This window comes from Hyla sarda, unplaced genomic scaffold, assembly GCF_029499605.1.
Source record: "Hyla sarda isolate aHylSar1 unplaced genomic scaffold, aHylSar1.hap1 scaffold_380, whole genome shotgun sequence".
Taxonomy (NCBI): Eukaryota; Metazoa; Chordata; class Amphibia; order Anura; family Hylidae; genus Hyla; species Hyla sarda.
Genome location: NW_026610400.1, coordinates 141528 through 160880, shown reverse-complemented (window position 1 = coordinate 160880; position 19353 = coordinate 141528). Strand labels below are relative to the sequence as shown.

General features: G+C 47.2%; 1 protein-coding gene across 1 annotated transcript in view; it reads left to right on the top strand.

The window, feature by feature from the left end:
• WDR97 (WD repeat domain 97) overlaps window positions 1-19353 on the top strand; it is a 250016-nt gene that overhangs the window by 98818 nt on the left and 131845 nt on the right. Inside the window, exons 7-9 of the mRNA XM_056553808.1 lie at window positions 1205-1295; window positions 1620-1752; window positions 7999-8099. Coding sequence (XP_056409783.1) covers window positions 1205-1295; window positions 1620-1752; window positions 7999-8099 — 325 coding nt within the window. The remainder of the gene's footprint in view (window positions 1-1204; window positions 1296-1619; window positions 1753-7998; window positions 8100-19353) is intronic.

The following is a 19353-nucleotide window of genomic DNA, read 5'->3' as shown; positions in this document are numbered from 1 at the left end:
CCACGACACCAACCGATCCTCCCCTCCCCCACGACACCACCCAACTCTCCCACCACCACCACAACACCACCCAACTCTTTCCCAGAGATCAAATAACACAGACTGACAAGTTAGGCTGCATTCACACTGTGGTTGGAGCGTATGGCTGTCAAATCTGGCTGGGGGAGGGGAAAAACGGGCACTTCCGTTCACCAGCCAGACCGGCGCTGAACTCCATTGACTCTGGTCGGCTCATAAAAGTCAAACAGTGACTCCGATCCGGTCATTTTTGGCGCGTATCCGGTTTTGTGAACGGACTTAAAAGCGTAGTTTACTGCAGTTTTAGGTCCGGTCACAAAATCGGATACGGGACAGAAATGAGCTGACCGGAGTCACTGTTTGACTCCGGTCGGCTCATTAAAGTCAATGGAGTTTGGCGCCGGTCTGGCTGGGGTATGGGAGCGCCCGGTTTTCCCCTCCCCCAGCTGGATCCGGCAGCCATACGCTACAACCGCAGTGTGAATGCAGCCTTACAGACAGTTTGGCACGTAGATACAAAAAGGTTTCAGGACATAAACATCCGCAACATATAGGAAGACAATATGCACTATATTATTATTTTCAGCAAAAGACAAGGGGAAATTTATCAATACCCATCCAGAGGAAAAGTTGCTGAGTTGCCCATAGCAACCAATCAGATTGCTTCTTTCATTTTTGAAAAGGCCTCTGAAAAATGAAAGAAGAAATCTGATTGGTTGCTATGGGCAACTCAGCAACTTTTCCTCTGCAAAGGTTTTGATAAATCTCCCCCAAGGTGTTTTGTATCTGGACCCACCTAATGCACCGGCCAGGCGAAGAATCTTTTCCAGATTTGAAAGCCATTTGGGGGTGGACCAGGATGCTGCTGACCCATGATAAACAAGTCTACGGGCTTGTACAGCACATCAGTATTTGGTGATACATCACTGGTACAGTCTACACTAGGGGCACCCACCCTTTTTCCCCTTTTTGCACTTTGTTTTAGTCTTTGTATGGAAGGCTCTGTTCCTAAAGGCTGTGCAGAGGGGCTTCGGGCCAGGCCTTGATGATAAAACACATTGGACAGATTATTTCTCAACCATCCCTGCATGTACCAGGGGTTTTAGTCTCTGTTTTGCACCTTGTTCTTGGGGCGCAGAGACCTGACAATAATTGGGGGTGATTATAATCTGTATTCTCCCAGCAGGTGTTTGCGCTAGCCCTGGATTGGGATTAGTGGCCTCATGTGGAAGAGACGGAAACATCCGAATCTGGACAGAGGAAAACCGCCTGCTCAGGTCTACAGGGCTGCTATAAATACTGTTGTCATCTGCACTGTATGTCCAAAAGTATGTGCCCCCAGTTATTAATATGTAGTGGCCCCTCTTTTGTGGCTACTTCAGCCTCCATTCTTATGGTGAGTCTATTGGACATTTGTGGGGTCTGGCCCTGGGGTGGGACCGTCACACCTCCCTCATGATGTTGGGTTCTTCCTGCTTGGGCTCCTTGTCCGGTGTCTGTGTGGAACCTACTGAGTGCACAGGGGCCATAGTCATGGGAGAACTATCCCAGTACTCTGCGGCATTAACCCTTTAATAGAATGATGGCTCATCTTGTTGCAGGATTCTTTGTCTTAATGCTTCCCCAGAAAGCTTTGTGTTCTGTAGCAGCCGAGGAGACCTGCTGGTGGGGATCCATGGGCACGTGTACAGAATCAGTCTGATGAGAGTGCTGCCCCGGCCGTACAAGTTGAAGGTAAGACTCCTCATACCACCATCCTACCACAATGGCGCCGTTACTGCCGTCTTTCTATTATGAAAGTGAAGAGGGACAAAAAAAAAAAAAGAGGATGACGTCTCGTGTAATACTTACTGTTGGCAAGTAATGGTAAGACGTCTTTGTGTTATAGACTCTCACCTGGAATAAACTTGGTTTTCATTTATCGCCCCTATCTATGGGGTACTTTAAAGATTCTGGGCTGCTGGCCTTTAGGGAACGAACCGGTAACCTTGTAGCTGGCACCAGTGTGGAAAAATGAGGAGGAGAACAAGTGTTCTGAAGTAGCGCTATCCGGCACAGATCCAGATGAAGAGTCATGGAGATGGTTATTTTGTATGGTAGACTCGTTTATTTAGAAAACATAAAATAACAGCAATACATCCATAAGACGCGTTTTGGGTGTATAATCACCCTTTTCTCAAATGTGGGCGTATGGCATCTCATGTACAGATGCTTGTTTAAATACATAAAAAAGGCGCTAAACAGAGGCTGGAGGCGTGTTTAGATACACTGGTACAGCAAGTACATTTGCATTTTTGTATCATAAAAAGAAAGTATAAATAGAGGGAAGCAATATGTATAGGAAATACAAGTAAATAAATAAATAAAAATTGCTTTTGTTTTAGTTTTTTTAAACTGTAAACTTTTATTAGGGTTTTACATTAACAAGGAGGAGAACATAGTCAAACAACACGGTGGGGGGGGGGGGGGGGTAGTAAGGGCCACCAATCAGCCATCCAAAAGCAAAATAATACAATAGAACAAATCTCGTTCAAGCATATGAAGCCATGGCGAAACAGTAAGAGTAGTTCCAATCTAATGTACATCTAGGGAGGAGACCACAAAGGGAGGGGAGGGGAGATAGGAGGGGAAGGAAACACAAAAGGACAGACCAACAACATAAAGAAGGAAAACAAAGGGGAAGAGAGAGATAGAAAAGAGAAGAGAAGATAAGAGGTCCGGACGTATATGGGGAAGGGGGAGGAAGATCATGGAGGCTGCCTATCTGTGAACCTATCCCACAGATCCCATATGGACAAAAATATTGGGATGGTGTTGTTCAAAGAGGCAGTAAGAGATTCAAGGGAGCGAATCTCACGTACCCTAGCTTTGAGCTTGTCCTCCGACGGAGGCAAGGTCTGTTTCCAATGCTTGGCAATGAGGGTTTTGGCCGCGAGGACAATGTGAAAAAAGAACTTGAACAGTTTTTTTTAATAAAACCCTAGTAGAAAGGTGCAAAAGGAAGACCATAGGGTCAAGGGGAACCAAAACCCCCAAAACTGCATGGATCAACTTTTGCACCTGAGCCCAATAAGTAACTATCAATGGACAGAACCAAACTATGTGGAAAACAGTACCCAGGCCCACACCGCCTCGCCAGCATTAGGGAGGGATGTCAGGATTCAACTTAAGTAGAGCTGGTGTGTGTGATACCACCCCATGAGCATGTTAAATTGCATCTCTTTGTAGGCCATGCAGATAGAAGCCTTAGAGGCCCGCTCCCAATTTATCTGCTATTGAGGGATAGAAATAGTAGTGTTAAGGGCCTCTCCCCAACGGCTCATATAGCGATGGGAGGGAGGAGGACCATCCGGAGGGTACAACAAAAAAGAGTAAATACTAGAGAGTAGTCCCTTCGTCTGAGGATCACCCCTACACAACCTCTCAAAGCCTGTGGGTAAAGAGACAGTCAGTTAGAGCCCTGTCTATCGGACAAGTATTGACAAAGTTGTATATAGTGGGCTTCCGCAGAGGGAGGGAGACTCCAACGTGCAACCAGCTGGTCAAAGGATAAGAGTGAGCAAGTGCGGGGATCAACCACATCGGCCCAGCAAAAAAGACCTCTAGAGTAGGAGAGAAGTCTGGGTGGTAGAGAAAAGATTGCAAAGGAGAGAAAGAGTAAAGAAGTCTTAATCTCCTAGAGCAGTAGGTCCAGACATATTGGGAAAACGATATCGGTCCCAAATGGGGTTTACAGGGGAAGGGACCAGAAACTTTTAGAGGAGGGAGTTAGGAGGAATAGGGGCCAGCCACAATTTTTCCAACTCCATCCATTTACTGTAGGCATGGTAAATAGACCAAGCCGCTAGGTGGCGTAGATGAGCTGCCCAGTAATATTTAGCCACGTCCAGAACACCCAGCCCCCCGAAAGACTTACTAGCCAGCATAACTGACATAAGCAGTCGATGTCGCTTGGCATCCCAAATAAACCAGAAAAAGAACGCAACACAGCTAAGGGGACTTGCACCGGTAGCGTCTCAAAAAAGTAAAGCAATTTAGGGAGGATAGTCATCTTCACCGCCGCAATGCGTCCAAAAACGGAGATATATTGAGACCTCCATTTTTCCATCAAAGCACGCAGCTCATGAAAAATATGAGGAAAGTTAGTAGAGTACAAAGAAGAATAGCGAGGGGAAAGCAACACTCCCAAATACTTAATAGCAGAGAAGGACCACCTAAAGGAGTAGTTAGCCTGCAAAAGAGAGATCAATGAGGGAAGGAGGTTAAGAGGCATAGCTTCAGATTTAGAGAAATTTACCTTATAGCCAGAGACAAGGCCATAGGCATGCAAGAGTTTATACAAAGAAGGCAGAGACAGGAGAGGGTTAGTGAGGGTAAGCAAGACATCATCAGCCAAGAGGCAGATCTTGAAGTCTCTACCGTGAAGTTCTACACCGGAAATGTCCGGATCCCCCTGGATCAGTGCAGCAAGTGGTTCTATGCACAAAGCAAAGATCAGGGGGCATAACGGGCACCCCTGTCTAGTACCATTATACAAGGTAAAGGTCGGGGAAGAAGCATGAGGGAGTTTGAGGCGGAGGGAGAGGAGTAGAGACCCCACAGTGCAGTGAGAAAATTACCCAAGATACAAAATTTTGGAAGGGTGGCAAACAAAAATGGCCAACCCAGCCTATCAAAGGCCTTTTCGGCATCCAAGCTCAGAATCAAAGCCTGTTCCGACCTCCGATTGACTACATCTATGAGATCCACTACCCTCCTTGTGTTGTCGCCTCCCTGCCAAACTGGTCTTTGTGTGGAGAACAGCTTTAAGTCAGAATTGAGAAGGGCTATGGGTCGGTTGCTGGAGGGTCCTTGCCAGGCTTAGGAATCAGGGTAATCAATGAATGAAGAAAGGACTGCGGAAACAGAGGGAGAAAACTAAATTTAAATCACCCCCCCCCCCCCCAAGAGCCATGCAGAGGAGGAGTATTTGTGTAAGCGAGACAAGACCTGATTCGAAAAAGGGACCTGAGAGGTATTGGGAGCATACACGTTGCAAAGTAGTAAATGCTTACCCCTTAAAGATTCTTTAACAATAACAGACCTACCCAATGGGTCTGCATAGGAAGAAGAGACTTGTAGAGGACAGGATCTAGAAATTTAGATAGCCACCCCCACCACTTTCCTATCTGTAGAGGCTAAAAATACTTGGGGGTAGAGGTGGTGTAGGAAGTGGAAAGTGCCCGTCATGTCAAAAGTGTGTCTTTTGGAGATAAACAATATCAGCCTTCAGGGCTACCAACCCTCTCTGCAGCAGATGCTCTTAGTCGGGGAGTTAAGGCCCTTTACATTCAAGGAGACACACTTAGCCATGAGAGGGCAGGAATGGGAAAAGTTGCAAATGTGCCAGGGTACTCACTCAGACCAGCAAGGGTGCCTTGAGAGGTCAGGGGAGCCACTGCGACAGCCATCCAGACCTGAGAAAAAGAAAAACCAGCAGGAAAAACAGACAAAAGAGGAGACCAGCAGAACAAAAGACAAGAAGAGGAAACAAAAGATGGACAGACAGGAACACAAGGAGGGGAACAAAAAGGAAACACAACCATAAATGAACCAATGGCTCAAAAGCCAGAGAGGCGACCATGTACTTGGAATAGAACAAAATAATTAAAAGTAATATTAACATTCCAGCCTTTGCCATGGCCTCAAAAGGGGAAGTGGAAGTACGCTCCAGAAGGGACCACCCAAGTAAAACATGGGTCCTGCCCAGAGGCCAGGCAAAAGGATAGCCCTTCAGCAATATCCAAAAGGACACAAATTAAACAAGCATATAAAACAATAGGTAAGCTAAGCAATCAGGTAACAGCAATGAAGAGGAGTAATGATCTTAAAGTCCCGTAGACTAGCAATGGACCCATAGTTAGAGTCACAGGGGAGATCTTCAGGGAGGTCAGAACAAGGGCTACGAGAGCCCAGAGAGGATGCAACCTGGCCAGCTCTATGGCGTTTCCCCCAGACAGGCTGCCGCAGAGGGGGGAGGCAGAGGAGCCAGGCCCCAGTCTGTGAGTTGTGGGACCTGTAGGTCTAGGGCAGCACAGAACCTCAGCGGATCAGCAAAGGACCGCAACACAGTAGAGCGTCCATCATGCCGGGCCTGTAAAGCAAATCCTTTCCTTCAATTGGAAGTCAGCAACACAACAAATTACGTCCCGGGGAGGACCATTGGTAGGGCGAGGACGTAGAGCCCTACGGGCACGATCCAACTTGATCCTGTGAGAAGTGGGTTCGCCCAAAATCATGTTGAAGATAGCTTCCAGATAGCTTCCAACGTGACGTGTAAGTCCTCAGCTTGCGTGACCTCGGGGAGTCCATGGACTCTAATGTTATTACGCCTGCCCCTGTTATCCAGGTCTTCCACATGGGAATGCCAGATATAGTGGCGATTGTGTTTTGAAGCTGAGCAATATAGGACCGTGTAGAGTTGTGGGCCTCCACCCTGTCTGAGACATGTTGAAGATCCTGGCGGAGCAGAGAAATTTCCGCCCGACAGGCATCTTTGACCTCCGTAATAAGGGCCTTAAAATCATCCTTGGTAGGAATTTGAGAAAGTGATTGGCTTAAATCAGGAGGGATCGGGGAAGAAACTGGAACCCCAGAGCAGTCCAAATCTGTGTCCAGTTCAGTATCCCAAAGAGGGTGCTCAGTGGCTGAGCGAGGGGCCCCTAAGGATCTCTAGGTGGAAGAGGGGTCCTGCAGAGGCATGGTCCTGCAAAGGCATGGCTCTGGGGGCTCCCACAGTATGTTTGAGGGAAGACATAATCCTCTGAGGTGTAGGAGAAGCGCTGAGGGGCAATGCAAGGGTCCCAGAGGGGTCACCTCCCAGTATATCAGGTGGCAGAGTAGTTGTTGCAGTCCAGTCTGTGAGGGCCACAGGGGGCAGCCCAAAGGGAGAGGAAGGCTGGCAAGTAGAGGGAGAGTATCCAGGTGGAGGGGTAGCCTCTGCAGGAGATGAGGTGCCTTTAAACAGATCAGCCCAAGATGGCTGCCTGCTCCCTGGATGAGGGAGAACCTGTGGGGCCTGTATGCACAGGGGAGAAGCAGGCTGGGGTGAGCCAAGCCCTGATGGCAGCAAGGCAGGAGTTTCACTCACCAGTGATGAGCAGCAGACTGCAGCAGTGCCGTTGGGCCCACAGCAGCAGCACTGGAGGGCTCAGAAGATGGCGGGCGTGAGGCTGCGCAGCCCCGTGTGAGGAAATCCGAGGCCAGGACCAGCGGCAGGAGCAGTGGAAGAAGGTCTCCCTCCCCAGGCAGGAGGGGACTGGAGGGAGCAAGCACTGCCGCATCCCCTACTGACCTGGACCGGAGGCAGCTCACAGGGCCTGGTGAGTCAGGCGGGGAGCCCAGGACTGAAGAGGAGGTAGGGCGGAGGTAGTGTACGATGCACCCGGAGGAGGTCTAGGGGTCCAAGCTGGCGGGCTGTTTCCACCTTCGGTGCCGGGTACCCCTCTTCATGAGGCAGAGGGCTTTTTAGAGCTAATTAAGCAAATTTGTGGCCACGAGGTGAGGGAGCTCTAGGACTAAGCTGCCATCTTCTTCAGCGGGCAGCTATGCCCCCCCCCCCCCCCCCCCCACTTGTCATGTTTTTAGTAATTTTCCTTCATTTCCTTAATTTTTATTAAATTGTCTTTTTATATACTTGTATTTCTTATACATATTACTTACCTCTATTTATACTTTCTTTTTATGATACACAAACGCAAAAGTACTTGCTGTACCAGTGTATCTAAACACGCCTCCAGCCTCTGCTTAGCGGCTTGTTTTATGTATTTTTACAAAAAGCACAAAAAAATCCCCTGTATGGAGGCCGCTAAGGACGTTATGGGAGAACTATCCATGTACTCTGCAGCATAAACTCTTCTCTGTAATATCTGATTTCCACATTGTTATGCCCTGTGTGCGCTGCCGAGGCCTCACACCAGGTCTGACCGCTCTGTCTCCTAGATAATGTGCATGGCACCTCTCCCTGATGTGGTATCCAGTCAGACACCTGAGTATATGGGGGACATGAAGAGACGCACACAGCCGAGCAGCCTTCCCCTCAGGTATCCACAATGCTGGCCACTTATCTCCTCTCATTTCTAGTGTTTTCTTGTGCAGAAAATGTGTGAATTTTGTGAAAACTACAGGAATTGTGTTCTCATAGATAACACTGTAAACTGCAAGATGAACAGATTAATGAGCTTCCAGAGCAGATCCTCTCCTACACCAGATCCTCACCAGACCCTACACCTGACTTACACCCTGCACCAGACACTACACCTGACCCACATTCTGCACCAGTCCCCACATCTGACCCTTTTCCTGTGCCTGACCTACACCCTGCACCAGTCCCTACACCTGAATTCTTTTGTAGATGAAGAAGACAAGAAGATTGACTTATAAGTGTAAGAAAGTATTCATTGTTATAGGTTTATAGCATTGTGTCTGTAGAGAAGACCATCATGCAGAGTACATGGGACTGAGAAGTAGATGACGGTCCAGCACCTCGTGGAAAAGACAGCTTTAGTGAAGATCACATCACACACTGATAAAAGCGACTATACCCTCAGACGCGTTTCTAGCGCATGCGCTCTTCCTCGGTGAAGTCAGTCATCGTAGGTTAGACAGCATGCGGAGGGAGTTAGGGAAACCGTCAACATTCAGTAATAAAATTATAATTCTCAGCGGACATTCATTCCTGATGGGGCTTGTGTTCCCAACGTAAATAGCCAGAATGCCTGTTATACATACACCAGAGGATACCACATAGCTCATTAACCATTTCAGTGAAACCTACAGTCCATCTTGATTCATATGGGCTATGGCCAACAGTTTTTGCGCAACTAGGCCTTCCATCTTATAGTTCCTATGTACTATGGTTATTAACTCAGGGATAGTGGGTATTGCATCCGATTTCCATCTCTTTGCTATCTGTAACCTGGCCACAAACAGAATATGTGTTATTATTGTAAGCTCAAAATCAGGTAAAGTATTGGTTGTTAAAGATAATAATGCCACCTCAGGGCTTTCGTCTATGTGGCATCCTAAGATGGTGCCGAGTAAAGTAAATATTTGTTTCCAATATTTTTGAATCTCCTGACACTCCCACCAAATATGGAAAAAAAAAACAACCTCTTCCCGACATCTCCAGCAAAATTTCAAAAAGTCTTGTGAAATTTGATTAAGTCAATATGGCACCCAATGCCATCTATACATTATCTTTCTGGAGATATCAAGATGGTTGGAGCATCTGGAGTTTACAGAAGGTAAACTAAAGATAAAGTGCCATTCTTCCGATAAAAAACTACGACCTAAATCCCTTTCCCAAGTTTTTTGAAATGGGAAAGTATCACATTTTTTGATAGAAACCATATGAGTATATGCCCGCGATACTCCCTTTCCCATATTGTCCCCTTTAAGAAAAAATCTCTCATATACAGAGCTATTTGTTAATAAGTACCTTTTTAGAGTAGTCAGGAGGTGTCTTAATTGTAGATACTTAACCCCTTAAGGACTGAGCCCTTTTTCACCTTAAGGACTCGGCCATTTTTTGCAATTCTGACCACTGTCACTTTAAACATTAATAACTCTGGAATGCTTTTAGTTATCATTCTGATTCCGAGATTGTTTTTTCGTGACATATTCTACTTTAACTTAGTGGTAAAATTTTGTGGTAACTTGCATCCTTTCTTGGTGAAAAATCCCAAAATTTGATGAAAAATTTGAAAATTTTGCATTTTTCTAACTTTGAAGCTCTCTGCTTGTAAGGAAAATGGATATTCAAAATAATTTTTTTTTTATTCACATATACAATATGTCTACTTTATATTTGCATCATAAAATTGATGAGTTTTTACTTTTGGAAGACACCAGAGGGCTTCAAAGTTCCGCAGCAATTTTCCAATTTTTCACAAAATTTTGAAACTCGCTTTTTTTCAGGGACCAGTTCAGGTTTGAAGTGGATTTGAAGGGTCTTCATATTAGAAATACCCCATAAATGACCCCATTATAAAAACTGCACCCCCGAAAGTATTCAAAATGACATTCAGTAAGCGTTTTAACCCTTTAGGTGTTTCACAGGAATAGCAGCAAAGTGAAGGAGAAAATACACAATCTTCATTTTTTACACTCGCTTGTTCTTGTAGACCCATTTTTTGCATTTTTGCAAGGGGTAAAAAGGAGAAAATTTTTACTTGTATTTGAAACCCAATTTCTCTCGAGTAAGGACATACTTCATATTTCTATGTTAATTGTTCGGCGGGCGCAGTAGAGGGCTCAGAAGGGAAGGAGCGTCAAATGGTTTTTGGGGGGCATGTCACCTTTAGGAAGCCCCTATGGTGCCAGAACTGCAAAAAAACCCACATGGAATACCATTTTGGAAACTAGACCCCTCAGGGAACGTAACAAGGGGTAATGTGAACCTTAATACCCCACAGGTGATTCACGACTTTTGCATATGTAAAAAAAAAAAAAAATTTTTTTACCTAAAATGCTTGGTTTCCCTAAAGTTTTACATTTTTAAAAAGGGTAATAGCAGAAAATACACCCCAAAATTTGAAGCCCAATTTCTCCCGATTCAGAAAACACCCCATATGGGGGTGAAAAGTGCTCTGCTGGCGCACTACAGGTCTCAGAAGAGAAAGAGTCACATTTGGCTTTTTTGAAGGAAATTTTGCGCTGGGGGCATGCCACATTTAGGAAGCCCCTATGGTGCCAGGACAGCAAAATATAAACACATGGCATACCATTTTGGAAACTAGACCCCTCGGGGAACGTAACAAGGGGTAAAGTGAACCTTAATACCCTACAGGTGTTTCACAACTTTTGCATATGTAAAAAAAAATAAAAAAATGTACCTAAAATGCTTGGTTTCCCCAAAAATTTACATTTATACAAAGGGTTAAAGCAGAAAATACCCCCCAAAATTTGAAGCCCAATTTCTCCCGATTCAGAAAACACCCCATATGGGGGTGAAAAGTGCTCTGCTGGCGCACTACAGGTCTCAGAAGAGAAGGAGTCACATTTGGCTTTTTGAAAGCAAATTTTGCTCTGGGGGCATGCCACATTTAGGAAGCCCCTATGGTGCCAGGACCGCAAAAAATACCCACATGGCATACCATTTTGGAAACTAGACCCCTCGGGGAACGTAACAAGGGGTTAAGTGAACCTTAATACCCCACAGGCGTTTCACGACTATTGCATATGTAAAAAAAATAAAAATAATTTTACCTAAAATGCTTCTTTTCCAAAAAACTTTACATTTTTAAAAAGGGTAAAAGCAGAAAATACCCCCCAAAATTTGAAGCCCAATTTCTCCCGAGTACGGCGATACCCCATATGTGACCCTTAACTGTTGCCTTGAAATACGACAGGGCTCCAAAGTGAGAGAGCGCCATGCGCATTTGAGGCCTAAATTAGGGATTGCATAGGGGTGGACATAGGGGTATTCTACGCCAGTGATTCCCAAACAGGGTGCCTCCAGCTGTTGCAAAACTCCCAGCATGCCTGGACAGTCAACGGCTGTCCGACAATACTGGGAGTTGTTGTTTTTGCAACAGCTGGAGGCTCCGTTTTGGAAACCATGGCGTACCAGATGTTTTTCATTTTTATTGGGGAGGGGAGGGGGGTTGTATAGGGGTATGTGTATACGTAGTGTTTTTTACTTTTTATTTTATTTTTTGTGGTAGTGTAGTGTAGTGTTTTTAGGGTACAGTTGCACGGGCGGGGGTTCACAGTAGTTTCTCGCTGGCAGTTTGAGCTGTTGCAGAAAATTTGCTGCAGCTCAAACTTGCAGCCCGATACCTACTGTAAGCCTCCGCCCATGTGAGTGTACCCTGTACATTCACATTGGGGGGGACCTCCAGCTGTTGCAAAACTAAAACTCCCAGCATGCGCTGACAGACTGTACATGCTGAGAGTTTTAGTTTTGCAACAGCTGTAGGCACACTGGTTATGTATCACGGAGTTTGTGACCTTACTCAGTGTTTCAAAACCAGTGTGCCTCCAGCTGTTGCAAAACTACAACTCCCAGCATGTACGGTGCATGGTGTAAGGTGACTGCTGGGAGTTGTAGTTTGCAACTGCTGGAGGCACACCGGTCGTGAAACACTGAGTTAGGTAAAAAAAAAAACTCTAAGTTTCACAACCAGTGTGCCTTCAGCTGTTGCAAAACTACAACTCTCAGCAGTCACCGACAGCAAACGGGCATGCTGGGAGTTGTAGTTATGCAACCAGCAGATGCACCACTACAACTCCCAGCATGCACTTTAGCTGTTTGTGCAAGCTGGGAGTTGTAGTTACACAACAGTTGAAGGTACACTTTTCCATAGAAAGAATGTGCCTCCAGCTGTTGCAAAACCATAAGTCCCAGCATGCCCATAAGGGAATGCTGGGAGTTGTGGTGGTCTGCCTCCTGCTGTTGCATAACTACAGCTCCCAGCATGCCCTTTTTGCATGCTGGGAGCTGTTGCTAAGCAACAGCAGGAGGCTGTCACTCACCTCCTGCTGCTGCTCCACGATGCCGCCGCACAGGTCAGTCCCTCGCCGCCGCCGTCGCTCCTGGGGCCCCGATCCCAACATGGACGCCGGGGATCGGGGTCCCCAGCACCCGGGGTCGTCTTCCCGCACCCGCTCACGTCCTCCGGAAGAGGGGCGGAGCGGGTGCGGGAGTGACGCCCGCAGCAGGCGCCCTGATTGGTCGGCCGGTAATCCGGCCGACGAATCAGGGCGATCGTGAGGTGGCATCAGTGCCACCTCACCCCTGCAGGCTCTGGCTGTTCGGGGCCGTCAGAGACGGCCCCGAACAGCCAGTAATTCCGGGTCATCGGGTCACTGGAGACCCGATTGACCCGGAATCGCCGCAGATCGCTGGACTGAATTGTCCAGCGATCTGCGGCGATCGCCGACATGGGGGGGCATAATGACCCCCCTGGGCGATATGCCAGGATGCCTGCTGAACGATTTCAGCAGGCATCCGGCTCCGGTCCCCAACCGGCTAGCGGTGGGGGCCGGAATTCCCACGGGCGTATGGATACGCCCTGCGTCCTTAAGAGGTTAAAAAAGTCGATTTTGGGGATCCCAAATTTACTACAGAGATCCGAGAAGAGCATCAATTTCCCTGCTATAGTTATATCTGATAATTTCTTAATACCTACTCCATTGTGTAAGGTCTGTTTGTGGTAACAGGAGTTGAAGAACTCTAAAGGGAATTTCCGAGTATTTTATATGGTTCAGAATATTTTTAGACAATACCTCTTTCCATATCTTAAAGGGGTATTCCAGGAAAAATTCATTCCAGGATTTCATTCAGCAGACATCCCGGCAGTGTGCCGGAGGAGGTCCGGAGGACCTCCTATACCGGCGATCGCTGCAGGGCACCGGTAACTACTTACCGGCGCTTACCGGCGTTCTGCAGCGGTTCCGGGTCATCAGGGTCACGTGTAATATACACCACCAATCATCATCAGTGCTGTACTGGGGGCTGGCAATGTTGCCACCGCCCCCACTACAGTGTGATTGGGTGGCCAAAGTGGCCACACCAATCACAGTGTAATGGGAGAGGTTGGTGGGGGCTAGGAGCATGTTGCTCCGTTCTGCCCGCCATTTCACAGAGATCTGGCGAGCAGGACGGAGCCCCGTGCTGCCACCATCCCCTCAGTAAAAAAAAAAAGTGCCCCTTGCCCCCATTCTGTGGCCCCTTGGCACAGAAATCCCCCAGGGTTAGCTTTAGATTAGGTCGGGACAGGTTAGGGTTAAAAAAAAAAAGTTTTTTTTTTTTTTTCAGCATACCTCAGTGGGTGTCCGTGGGTCTGTAGCACCTTTAGCTGCGTGACCCCGACCCTGCTGGGTCGCTGTGGTCTGCCACCAGCGTTTCTTTTTGGCGCAGATCTTTTTTATTTTTTCCCTAAGTGTGTGTTCCCTAAGCCCACCCGCCTCTGATCAGTCCCGTAGTACTGATCGCTGTTTTTTTTTGTGGTGCCGGGGCTTTTTTTTCGGGTTTTCTAGCGCTTTTTTGCAACCATAGGCGGTCCGTGCCACCAGTAGCAGGTGTGTACTGTGTGGACGGACCATATCTGTGTGTGCGGCGTGCCTCACCGCTGTCAGTGATTTGTCACTGATCAGTGTTTTTTTTTGTGGTAAAGGCACTTTTTTCGGTTAACGCGTTCTTTTTTTGCACCCATAGGCGGTCCGTGCCACCAGTAGCAGGCGTGTACTGTGTGGACGGACCGTACCTGTGTGTGCAGCCTGTCCCACCACTGTCAGTGATTTATCACTGATCACCTTTTTTTTTGGGGTTCAGGTGGGTGCATTTTTTCGGGGTTAAGCGTTTTTTTATTTTATTTTTCTGTTTTTTTTGTGTGGGGGTCTGTGTACAAGCCACCAGCCACTGTTCTGGGCTGAGTGGCCGGACCCCCCACTGACTTCTGCGCCCCCTGCCGCCACAAGCGCTAATCAGTGCGCACACCACTGATTAGATAAACGCTTTTTTTCTTTTTTTTTCTTTTTTTTTTTTTAAAGTCCCCTTTTTATATATATTTTTTTTATTTTCTGTTAGGGCGGGTTAGTTTAGTTTAGTTAGGTTAGGGCGGGTTAGGGAGGTAGTATCGCACCACACCACACGCAGCACATACACAAATAAAGTTTTTCCCCACACACACACACACACACACCCGTATCCACATTAGAGTAGGGAAATGGCCCACAGAGAGTTTTCGGCGGAGGAGGCATATGCCATACTTGCCTCCGACTCTGAAAGCATCTCAGAGGACGATGAAGACCCCACCTTCCTTATTTCATCGTCCTCATCATCTAGTTCTGATGATGAGCCACCAAGGCGGTGGAGACGCTGCCGTGCGGTGCCGCAAACCTCCTCTGCCCTTGACCCTGTGCCCCATGCTAGTATAAGTCCCCCTGGCGCTCATACTAGTGAAGCCCCCCTGCCAAGGTCACTGGTACCTCGTATACCGGAGAACTTGTCTGGACTCAGCCAGCGGACCACAAGCCCGTGATTCCTGAGTTTGTTGGCGACTCAGGAATCAAAATTAACATTGTCGGGTTCAATGAAATGGACTTTTTTGGTCATTTTTTTCAGTGACGACTTTGTTAATTTGATGGTTACACAGACGAATCTGTACGCCCAACAGTTCGTCGCCGCTAACCCAGGCTCATTTTTAGCTAGACCCGGCGGCTGGACTCCAGTCGATGCAACCGAAATGAGGACCTTTTGGGGCCTCGTGCTGCATATGGGTCTAGTTAAAAAACCCAGTGTCAGGCAATATTGGAGTGGGGACATCCTTTACCAGGCACCCCTCTACAGTATGGCCATGGCACACTCCCGGTTCGAGGCCATTCGGAAATGTTTGCATTAAGCTGATAATGCGGCATGTCCCCCCTGAACTGATCCCGCGTATGACCGCCTGTATAAAATCAGGCCGGTCATCAATCACTTCGGGGCCAGATTTTGGGAGGCCTATGTCCCGGGGCGGGAGGTCTCTATTGATGACTCTCTCATCAGCTTTAAGGGGGAGACTCAGCTTCCGGCAATACATCCCGACCAAGCGAGCGCGGTATGGCGTGTAGATGTATAAACTTTGCGAGAGTACCTCCGGGTACACTTGCAAGTTTATAGTGTATGAGGGACGAGATTCCCGTTTTGAACCCCCAGAATGTCCCCCCACTCTGGGTGTTAGCGGGAAAATCGTTTGGGGCCTTTTGCACCCATTGCTAGATAAAGGTTACCACCTTTACATGGATAACTTTTATACTAGTATCCCTCTCTTCACATCCCTCGCCGTCAGATCCATGGTCGCTTGTGGGACAGTCCGGAAGAATCAAAGAGGCCTTCCTTCCTATCCCCTGCAGACTCCTATCCCCCGGGTGAGTCCCGTGCCTTTTCCCATGAGAACCTGTTGTTGGTCCGGTATAAGGACAAGAGGGATGTCCTTATGCTCACCACTATTCATGGGAATGGCAGCACCCCAGTCCCTGTACGAGGTACCGCTGGACCGGTCCTCAAGCCCGATTGTATTCTGGACTACAATCGGTATATGGGGGGGAGTTGATCTTTCTGATCAAGTCCTCAAGCCATATAATGCCATGCGGAAAACACGGGTATGGTATAAAAAGGTTGCGGTCTACATGGTACAGGTTGCCATGTACAACTCTTTTATACTGTACAAGTACGCTGGCAACACAGGGACATACCTGCAGTTCCAAGAGGTAGTTCTAAGGGTTAGTTCTTTGGTGAACGCCAAGGAGCGGGTCAGAGCACCTCTGGAACTTTAGGTCCCCGGATCGTCCCGGCCAACACTTTCCTTGTGTGATCCCCAACACTAGAAGGTCGGGACGAACCCAGAAGAAATGCAGAGTGTGTCACAGGAAGGGGAGACGGAAGGGACACCATCATTCAGTGTGACACTTGCCCTGATCATCCGGGCCTCTGCATAGGCTGCTTCAGGGAGTATCACACTTCCATGGAGTACTACATTTTCCATCCTTTGCCCTAATTTTCATTCCCCAGAATTCGGCTCCAATGTACCAGTCCAGGGTACATTGACTTCCAAATTTTATACCAAAATACCATACCCCCCCCCCCCCCCCAAAAAAAAAGCTTTTTCCCAATACCCCAATACAGTGGTCCCTCAACATACGATGGTAATTCGTTCCAAACGAGCCATCGTTTGTCGAATCCATCGTATGTTGAGGGATTCGTGCAATGTAAAGTATAGGAAGCTGTATTCACCTGTCCCCGCTCGAGATGGTGTCCCCGCCGCTCCCGATGGTGATCCCGGGCCTCCGCTGGGCTCTCCTGGTCTTCTCCGGTCCTCTGCTGTCTTCTCCGGTCCTCTTCTGTCTACTCCGGTCCTCTCCTGGTCTTCTCCGGTCCTCTGCTGTCTTCTCCGGTCCTCTTCTGTCTTCCGCAAGGCCTTACTGGGCCTGCATAGCGACGTCATTACGCCGCTGCGTACGCCATTCCTATTGGATGGCGTGCGCAGCAGCGTATTGACGTCATCGGAGAGGGCCGAGAAGACACCGGAAGACCAGCGCTGGACCCGGAGGGCACCCCAAAGCATCGTGGAGTGGTAAGTAATACTTACCACACCACACGGGGAACATTAAGCTGCTATCCGGCAGCAGCTTAAGCATTTGGCGCTGCCGGATAGCACTTAATGCGATGGCCCCGACATAAAAAAGCATCGTATGTCGATGCTGACATCGACATGCGATGGCCTCTGAGAAGCCATCGTATGTCGATTTTATCATATGTCGGGGCCATCGTAGGTCGGGGGGTCACTGTATCTTTTTTTTTCTTCCCCCTAAAAAATGGATTATGGGACACAGAGTCAACAGCATTGGAGGTTTGCAGTTGCCTCAAATGCGCAACGCTCTCTCTCCCCACCTGAGCGGGTTGCGCATTTGAGGTAACAGAATAGGGACGGCCCCACACATCCCCTTCCCAGAATGATGATTCAGAGTATAGGGTTTGGGGCGGGCATCCTTTTTACTTTTGGCTGTACTCTGGGTCATCATTCTGGGAAAATAATTGGCATATCAGTTCTAAAATTGCAATTTTCTTTCCCCCATAGTACACTTCATCCATTCCTGGAAAATAAATGAAGGGAACACCCATCTGTTCCAAATCTCCACTTCACCCTATACACCTTCCCTAGGGGGTTTACTGTTTGTAATAGGTTCACATGTGGGTGTTCCTTTCTTGTATTCTCCTCTGAATGTATGTAACTGTTAGGTCCATAACAAACATCCCCCTCAAATGCGAAGAGTTCTCGCTGAGCTCTGTCGTATTTCCAGGCGACAATTCGGAGTCACATGTTAGTTGTTCCCAGAAAAATGAAGCAGAATATAGGTTGAAAATTGCAATTTTCAAAAGCTACCCTTCATCCATTCCTGGAAAATAAATTTAGGAAACACCTGTGCGTTAAAAATGTCCTTTACCCCTATACCCATTCCTCAGGGTGGGTACTTTCTGTAATGCTGTCACATGTGGGTGTTTCATTTTTGTATTTTCCTCGGAATGTATGTAACCGTCAGCTACTGATATGCCAAAGGCCACAAATACAAACTGACCTCTATGACTTCTGAGCCTTGTTGTGCGCCCACCCAGCACGTTACCCCATATGTGGATGTATTTTTATAGTCAGGGGGAAAAGCCCTCAAAAATTTGTAACCCAATATCTCATATTACCCCTTTGGGTAATTGGGTAACCCCAGCATTTTTGTGTAAAAACATCAAATTTATCAATTTATGGCCCATTTTTCAAAAAACCTGTGGGGTGTTATTTCCCACTGTACCCCTTGTTATGTTCATTGAGGGGTGTAGTTTCTAAAATGGTGTCACATGTGTTATTTTTTTTGGCTGTTATTGCACAATGGGGGCTTTATAAATGCACATGACCCCCGACTTCAATTTCAAAAAAATGTCATTCCTTCTATTCTGAGCATTGTAGTGCGTCCACAGAGCAATTTACATCCACATATGGGGTATTTTTTTTTCTCAGACAAAGTTGTTCTACAAATTTTGGGGGCCTTTTGTCCTATTACCCAATGTGAAAATGAAACATTTGGGGTAACACTATCAATATAGTGAAAAAAAAATCAAATTTTTCACTTTTACAGCCCACTGTTCAAAAAACCTGTGAGGTGTAAGTACTCACTGTAACACTGTTACATTCCCCAAGGGGTCTAGTTTCCAAAATGTAATGCCATGTGTTTTGTTTTTTTTTGCTGTCCTGGCACCATAGGGGCTTCCTAAATGCGGCATCCCTACAGTGCAAAATTTGCTTCCAAAAAGCCAAATGTGACTACTCCTCTTCTGAGACCTGTAGTGCGCCAGCAGAGCACTTTTCACCCCCATATGGGCTGTTTTCTGAATCGGGAGAAATTGGGCTTCAAATTTTGGGGGGGTATTTTCTGCTTTAACCCTTTGTAAAAATTTGAAATTTTGGGGAAACCAAGCATTTTAGGTAAAATTTTTGATTTTTTTTTTACATATGCCAAAGTCGTGAAACCCCTGTGGGGTATTAAGGTTTACTTTACCCCTTGTTACGTTCCCCAAGGGGTCTAGTTTCCAAAATGGTATGCCATGAGTTTTTTTTTTTGCTGTCCTGGCACCATAGGGGCTTCCTAAATGCGGCATGCCCCCAGAGCAAAATTTGCTTCCAAAAAGCCAAATGTGACTCCTTCCCTTCTGAGACCTGTAGTGCGCCAGCAGAGCACTTTTCACCCCCATATGGGGTGTTTTCTGAATCGGGAGAAATTGGGCTTCAAATTTTGGGGGGTATTTTCTGCTTTGACCCTTTG